Raw genomic sequence first — 8,777 nt, 5'->3', positions numbered from 1 at the left:
GCTTCTTGGCAGGGGGTTGGACTGGATGGCCCATGAGGTCTCTTCCAACTCTTTGATTCTATGATGTATGCCTTTGGATTTGCTATTTCCCTGTTTTCCCAATTTCCTTGCTATTTACTTCCCTCCCTTTGTGTTTTGTGGCGCTGTCGGCCTTCCCTGGGAAAAAAAGGACCCCTTCCGCCTCCTGCGGGGAGAGCAAAACAAAGCGTCAGGCGCGCGCACCCGGAAGCCAAGTGCCCGGATGAGACGCGGCGGGAGCGCGCACGCCCCTCACGCACGGAGCGGGGCCGCCTTCGTCGCAGTCTCCTGACTGAGGCAGAGCCGAGCTGAAGCAAAATGGCGGACAGGTTCTCCCGCTTCAACGAGGACAGGGACTTTCAGGTAACCGATGCTCACTGCTTCTGCGGAGGAGGGAAAAGAAAGAAAGGAAGAAAGGGAAAGGGCGTTTGCTTCCACTTTGCTTTTCGTCCGCCTTCGTTGTGGGTTTGAGGGAGGGAGGGGGGCTCATTTCAGCCTTCTCCCCCGTCCTCCCCCCATTTTATTCACTGCTTGAGTTCTCTGAGGCCTTTTCATTGACCTCCATGAAAAGGCCTCAGAGAATCCAAGCTGAGAGTCTCTAACCTACAGCATTGACAAAGCGTCTGCGGTGTCTTGTGTTTCTTGCCTTTTTATTGTTCGCCACAGGACTGTTTTTCTTCATTGAGGGCCCTTCCACACAGCTGTATACAATCCCCATTGAACTGGGTTATCTGGCAGTGTGGTTACAATCCTGCTGAATAAAATCCAGCACTGTCTGTTTTGAACTGGAATATATGGCAGTGTGGGCTCAGATAATTCAGGCCAAAGCAGATAATGTGGGATTTTCTGCCTTGATATTCTGGGATATAGGGCTGCCTGGGTTATCTGGGGCCCCTTCCACACAGCTGAATAGGATCCAGCATTGTCTGCTTTGAACTGGAATATATGGCAGTGTGGGCTCAGATAACTCAGGTCAAAGCAGATATTGTGGGATTTTCTGCCTTGATATTCTGAGTTAAATGACTGTGTGGAAGGGCCCTGGGTTATCTGAGGCCCCTTCCACACAGCTGAATATGATCCAGTATTGTCTGCTTTGAACTGGAATATATGACAGTGTGGGCTCAGATAACTCAGGTCAAAGCAGATATTGTGGGATTTTCTGCCTTGATATTCTGAGTTATATGACTGTGTGGAAGGGCCCTGAACTGCCACATATTCCAGTTCAGAGCAGAAAATGTGAGATTTTATTCAGCTGGGTGGAAGGGGCCTGGATTATACAGCAGTGTGGAGTCAGATAACCCAGTTCAAAGCAGATCTTGTGTACGATCTGCCTCGATATTCCAGGTTATATGGTTGTGTGGAAGGGTCCTTAATGTCTTTTAACTCAGAATATCAAGGCAGAAAATCCTACAATATCTGCTTTGAACTGGGGGCCCTTCCACACAGCCCTATCTCCCAAACTATCAAGTCAGAATGTTCCACAATATCTGCTCTGAACTGGGTTATCTGCGGGATTTTCTGCCTTGAGCGTCAGGGATATAGGGCTGTGTGGAAGGGCCCTGGGTTATCTGAGGCCCCTTCCACACAGCTGAATAAAATCCAGCATTGTCTGCTTTGAACTGGAATATATGGCAGTGTGGGCTCAGATAACCCAGTTCAAAGCAGATATTGTGGGATTTTCTGCCTTGATATTCTGAAATATATTTCTGTGTGGAAGGGCCCTGAACTGTCATATATTCCAGTTCAGAGCAGAAAATGTGAGATTTTATTCAGATGTGTGGAAGGGGCCTGGATTATACACCAGTGTGGACTCAGATAACCCAATTCAAAGCAGATCTTGTGTACAATCTGCCTCGATATTCCGTGTTATATGGCAGTGTGGAAGGGTCATTAATGTCTTTTAGGGCCCTTCCACACAGCCATATAACTCAGAATATCAAGGCAGAAAATCCCACAGTATCTGCTTTGAAGTGGGGGCCCTTCCACACAGCTCTATATCCCAAACTATAAAGACAGAAAATCCCACAATATCTGCTCTGAACTGGGTTATCTGAGTCCACACACATACAATGTGGGATTTTCTGCCTTGATAGTCAGGGATAACGGGCTGTGTAGAAGGGCCCTGGGTTATCTGAGGCCCCTTCCACACAGCTGAATAAAATCCAGCATTGTCTGTTTTGAATTAGAATATATGGCAGTGTGGGCTCAGATAACTCGGATAACTCAGGTCAAAGCCGATATTGTAGGATTTTTCTGCCTTGATATTCTGGCAGTGTGGGCTCAGATAACCCAGTTCAAAGCAGATCTTGTGTATGATCTGCCTCAATATTCTGGGTTATATGGCAGTGTGGAAGGGTTCTTAATGTCTTTTAGGGCCCTTCCACACAGCCATATAACTCAGAATATCAAGGCATAAAATCCCACAGTATCTGCTTTGAACTGGAGGCCCTTCCACACAGCCCTATATCGCAAACTATCAAAGCAGAAAATCCCACAGTATCTGCTTTGAAGTGGGGGCCCTTCCACACAGCCCTATATCCCAAACTATCAAGTCAGAAAGTCCCACAATATCTGCTCTGAACCGGGTTATCTGAGTCCACACTCATACAATGTGGGATTTTCTGCCTTGATAGTCAGGGATATAGGGCTGTGTGGAAGGGCCCTGGGTTATCTGAGGCCCCTTCCACACAGCTGATGTAAACCACAACAAAAACCTGACAGGGAAAAAAAACTGCAAGGCTGTCTCAGGGCCCTTCCACACAGCCATATAACCCAGAATATCAAGGCAAATAATCAACAGTATCTGCTTTGAACTGGATTATCTGATGGCCTTAGTCTACTTTGATTGGAACTGTCTTTTACACTTTCCCCCCTCTGTCCTATGCCATAATTTCTCTTAACTTCCCCATCCCACCTCATAATACTGGGGACCCTTCCACACAGCTATATAGCCCAGAATTATCAAGGCAAAAAAACCCCACAATACCTACTTTGAACTGGATTATCTGAGTCCACACTTCTATATATTCCATTTCAAAGCAGATAATATGGGTTTTATTCAGCTGTGTGGAAGGGGTCTAAGTCCTTCTACATAGCCATATGACCCAGAATATCAAGGCAGAAAATCCCACAATATCTGCTTTGTACAGGGTTATCGGAGTCCACATTGCCATGCATTCCAGTTCAAAGCAGATAATGTGGGATTTTATTCAGCTGTTTGGAAGGGGCCCCAGAATATCAAGGTAGATAATCCACAATATCTGCTTTGAACTGGGTTATCTGAGTCCAAACGGCCATATAATTCTTTGTATACATGATTGTATACAGTTGTGTGGAAGGGCCCACTGTGGGGGAAAGAGGATGGAAGAAATGGCTTCGCATTGTTTGATTCCCCCCAGACATCTGATAGATCCGAGGTTATTTTGAAATGACTTCTTCTCTCAGCAGCTCTGCCGCTCCCTCCATCCATAAAGATAAAAGAAGGAATCCTTTTGGGTGATGAGCATTTCCAAGCCCTAGCCACTAAGGGGCTCGTTGTTGTGTAATTTTCCTCTCACAGATGCAGCATAGCCCCCCTCCCCCTCATTTTGCTTATATAAAGGTGAACATACTTTGGTGCATCTTGTTTGTAGTCCTCTAGAGATCCCCTTGTTGCCTTTGGAGTATGAGAATGGGGGAAGGGGGGGAGTTCACTCAGAGAACCCCGTCTCCGCTAACCATTTAATGCAGTTTCAAACCCTTATGGAAGAAAGTGGTTTTTGTTGTGGAGATTATTATATCGGAAATCCTGCAATCCATTGGAGATCAAACCACAGAGCACTAATGTGTATTAACAGCTTTCTTTTGAATGCTTTAGTAGGAGTTTGCTGTCTGTCTGCCACAGTTTGAACTTAGCGTTGTACTGCATTAAATGGTCAGCACAGATGGCCATAATAAAAATCAACTGTATTGAGGTTGAATACAGAAAGAAGGAAGTCATAACAGAATTACTGCCATCACCCAGTTCTTTAAACCTTGGGTCCTTCCACACAGCCATATAACCCAGAATATCTAGGCAGAAAATCCCACAATATCTACTTTGAAATTGGTTGTCTGAGTCCACACTGCCATATAAAATCCAGATTATCACCTTTGAACTGGATTACATTAGTCTACACTGCCATATTTAAAGCAGATAATCCGGTTTTTACATGGCAGTGTAAATGGGGCCTTAGACCCCTTCCACACAGCTGTATAAAATCCACATTGAACTGAATTATATGGCAGTGTGGACTCAGATAATCCAGTTCAAAGTAGAAATTGTGGGATTTTATTCAGCTGTATGGAAGGGGCCTTTGAATAAAGTAAGATCCCTTCTACACTGCCATATAATCCATATCATCAAGGCAGATAATTCACAATATCTGCTTTGAACTGGATTATCTGAGTCCACACTGCCATATAATTCAGTTCAATGTGGATTTTATACAGCTGTGTGGAAGTGGTCTAAGGCCCATTTACACTGCCATGTAAAAACCGAATTATCTGCTTTAAATATGGCAGTGTAGACTAATGTAATCCAGTTCAAAGGTGATAATCTGGATTTTATATGGCAGTGTAGATGGGGCCATAGCTTGGGTCTGGGCCACCTGGGGCCCATTCTACTCTGCCATATAATCCAGTTCAAATCAGATAATCTGGTTTTTATATAGCAGCGTAAATGTGACCTAGGTTTCTTTCTATGGTGTGGAATAAAGTGATACAAGGCACGGAAAAATAAGTGGGGGCAGTTACAGGATCTGACCACATTAATGTGTAGAGGAATGAAAGGGAGGCAACCTCTTTCCTTTTAAAAGCAGGTGGCGGTGTCCCAAGAAATAAAGTTTCCTTCCCTCCCCCCACCACTTTGACACAAAATGAACAGTGACAGCTGAGGAACTTTAGTCACAATACAGCTAGGATGGAACAGTCTTCCATCATTCATTCAAAGCATCTACATGAAGAGTTGTCTCTGTTATGTCTCCTTATAAATGATCTCCCCTTTAACATTTTCTGGAAAAGAAGAGTAATTGAAGAAGTGATCTTTGAGGTATAATTGCCCGCTCTGCCCATCCATATTAGGCAAGGCATCCATCTCTGCAAGAGCTTGTGAATCATTCTTGTTACTTCTTTTGCTCTCCTTTTTATCCTGAATTGATTTTTTGCAAAAGGTGGATTTGAAAACTCAAAGGTGCAACTTAAGTTTTATCCATTTTTAAAAACTAAGGAAGCTGCACTTGGCATGCAGTAATAGGTGATCTGATAGTTGGTTTTAGATAGTTACGTCCTTGAAGGGTGAGGAATAGTCATAATCAGAATTGCATGTTGTGTAATATAGTTGAGTCTTGAGAAGAGGCATGCGAATTATCTCTTGATTGGCATTTGCTTGCAGCCAGCATAAACATAATTAATTCCTTTAGAAGTAACCGCATGCAAAGATATTCAATTACTTTCTTTCAAATTCCAGCCTCTTTCAGAAATCAGCTTTTGTTAGTATGTTGTGGCATATTATCTCTGTTTAACATACTGATTATGAGTAAAGAGTCTGATCACTGGATTAAAGCATTGACTGTTTCTGGAGTCTCCTAAAAAGCACTGCATTACTGCTACATATCTGGATAACAGAAATTTGGGTCAAGGGATGAATATTCACTGGCACTCGTTGATATGTGTGTGTTCTAATTGTCAGGTTGCCGCTCCTTTTTTAAAGCTGTGTGAAAATAGCAGTCTTTTCTGCAACCCGATTAAGAGGGATTTAGGGATCTTCTAGGTAACTGGGACAGTACATGGAAAATGCAGTTTAGCTTAGATAATTTTAAATAAAAATGTTTGCAGGCAAAGATTTGCCAATACAAATGGAGTCATTTTGAAGGGTTGTCTGCAGTAGTAGGATTCTGTTTCTGAATTGGTTTTGAATGCGAAAATTATAGACTGAGGTTTGGATAGGCTACCATTTCTATAGCTTTTCTCTCTGCCCTTCACTCTTCCGCACTGCTTGTTTTCTGGAGAGGTAATTAGAAAAGCCAAGGTGTAGTGGTTTGAGTGCTGGACTAATAATACTGGGGGACCAAGGTTTAAATCCCCACTTGGTCATGGGAACCCACTGGGTGACCTTGAGCCAATCACTCTCTCAGCCTCAAAAGGAAGGCAGGGGCAAATATCCTCTGAACAAATTCTGCCAAGAAAACCCTATGATAGATTGCCTTAGGATTGCCATGAGTCAGAAGAGACTTGTAAGGTACACAAGAAGATGCAAGATTACCTTGTCACAGAGGTATGTTTTTAAATATGGTGTTTTAGTTCAGATAACTTGTAGGATATACATTGAGAGGCTGTAAGGTTAACCCTTGCTGAAGGCAATCAAATAAATTGTTCAAGTTTAAGAAGGAATTTGAGTAGAACTTCCATGTGGGGAGTACCCATAGAATAATTTGTAGCAGGGCTGGGAAAAGTGAGACCTTTCAGATAATAATGTCTCCTGCATTTGCCATCCTTTGGGGACCCCTCCCCCCAGCACCAACTGCCTCTCTGGGCCAGAGTGAAGAGAGGGGAGGCCAGGAGACAATTCCACCTTGTCTCCTGTGCTGTTCTAATAATATGTTATAATATAATGTATAATATATTGTATATACATATAATATTTATAATATTGTAATGTAATGCAATATAATACTACTACTAATAATATGATATTATAATTATATATTCATATTACATGTAATATTACTAATAATATTACAGTATAATTGATATAGTGCAATATAGCAATATTTAAAACTGATATTGTACTATGTTAATAATATATTGTATGTATATATACCTTGTAAGCCGCTCTGAGTCCCCTTCGGGGTGAGAAGGGCGGCTTATAAATGTCATAAATAAATAAATAAATAATGCAGCACAGTCCCCATTATTTGCTGTGCAGCCTGAAGAGACACTTCTCCACTCTGCCTTAAAATTGATGGACAGTAACTTGTCAGGTGTCATAATATTAATACTGTTCAGATTTTTGACTCCAAGGTCATCAGTTGTGTTGTGTTTTTCCCTTTAAATGTAGTATTGTTATGGAAATAGTACACCTAAGCAAGAGCGTTTTTAAACATAAGTATCTGGAGTGGAGTGTGTTCACACACTAGTCTCTTAAGTACCTTATTTTGCCACTTCTGTAAAGTGATAATGTAATTGTGGATTCTCTTGAAGTCCCTAAATAAAAGAAACAATTATTGTGACTGACTTTTATTCATGCTGTATCAGTAATTTTAGTTTGGCTTTCTTAAGCTTTCTAACTGGTTTGCTGCATTTCCTTGAAATGGTACCTGGAAAATAATACACTGGACTGTTTATTGTTTGTTTAGCCTTACGGTGCATTAAAACAATTCGATAGAAAGATCCCATTGTGACTGTTGTGGCAGGGATATATCAGTGGGATATGAAAGATATGCAATTCCTTACTGCTTGACAATGTTCCCAAACTCTCCAAGAAAAATCCAGTTCACCTACTGGTAACCGTTGCTCTCTTAAATAAAAGTATTTTTATTTCAGATGTCTTCACATTCCTGACTATCTGCAAAGACTATTAGACTTTAGTATATGCTGATCAGACTGTGATGTCCTGTAACTGCAGTGCTCTGCATGCCTTCAGTAAGACCCCCCCCCCCCCCAAATGCATACAATATGATAGATCAGTAAAACGGAATACAAAGAAAGCGATTAGAGTGGGGAAGTAAAAAGTATATGGTGCTGGTATGACGTAAACAGACACCACATGGTGAACATTCTTTTGTTGGTGTTCCAGCATGAAGAAAACTATTTCCCCAATAGCCTTTTGCCATGCCCAGAAAGGGCCTCAGTTGACAACAAAATGATTCATATAGGACATGAAAATGCAGGTGTCTTTCAGTTGTCATGGTTTCATTTAACAAAGCACATTTGATGCCGAACTTGGTACTATCAGCTTCCATTTACTTCCATGGATTTACTTCCAAATTTACTTCCATGGATTTCACCACCCCTGGCGTCACACCGTTTACTGTGCCTTTTATATAATGAGCCTTGGGCATCCAGTGATTTTGGTATCCATGAAAGGAAGGGATCTTGTAGCCAAATCTCAGCAGATATTGAGGGCTCATTGTACTTTGAATTTGGACTGGAAGTGGACTGGAAACATATGAATTTAACAAAGCCACCACCATGATAAACTCATGTCACTCAGTCCCAAGTAGATAAGAATGATCTGTGATATACTGCAACCGGGTTTTATCTGTTAGTCAGAATTTAATAACCATAGTATAGTAGTATCTCTATTTGTGCCCTGCTTCCTCCCAGTAGCTGTTCTAGATGTTTTTCTTTAGAATTTAAAATAAAACAAGCACTTATATTTCAGTGTATTTTATGTGAAAAGCCTGGATGAAAGTCCCACAATAATCTGAGGGAGACCTGTAATAATGTCTGTGCATGCGGCAGAAAAATAATTTTGTGAAAACTGCATAAAGAGAGGAGTGAATTGAGTAGTACAGAATGAGGATACTTAAGAACAAAGAGTGTTTATTCACCAAGTAAGCACTTTGTTTGAGATCTTTGAATACCTTGTTCAGATAGGATTGCTATCGGTACTGTCACCTATCTCGGATTTTCCATTCATACCAACAAATATCTCCATATACTTTAGCTTTCATGTCATTATTTCTTCTTGGAAAAAGGACAGTGATTGGTGTGCATTATATATGCGGATATTAATTGCT

At 41.6% G+C, this 8,777-nt stretch overlaps 1 protein-coding gene across 2 annotated transcripts in view; it reads left to right on the top strand.

Annotated features, from left to right (window-relative positions):
• Nucleotides 1-257: 257 nt before the first annotated feature.
• GPATCH8 (G-patch domain containing 8) overlaps nucleotides 258-8,777 on the top strand; it is an 83,485-nt gene continuing 74,965 nt past the window's right edge. For both annotated transcript variants that reach the window (XM_060781214.2, XM_060781210.2), the window contains exon 1: nucleotides 258-381. In XM_060781214.2, coding sequence (XP_060637197.2) covers nucleotides 337-381 — 45 coding nt within the window. In that variant the 5' untranslated portion in view covers nucleotides 258-336. The remainder of the gene's footprint in view (nucleotides 382-8,777) is intronic.

The sequence above is a fragment of the Anolis sagrei genome, chromosome 6 (assembly GCF_037176765.1).
Source record: "Anolis sagrei isolate rAnoSag1 chromosome 6, rAnoSag1.mat, whole genome shotgun sequence".
Classification (NCBI taxonomy): domain Eukaryota; kingdom Metazoa; phylum Chordata; class Lepidosauria; order Squamata; family Dactyloidae; genus Anolis; species Anolis sagrei.
Note: the sequence above shows the minus strand (reverse complement) of the source record. Positions and strands in the feature narration are given on the sequence as shown.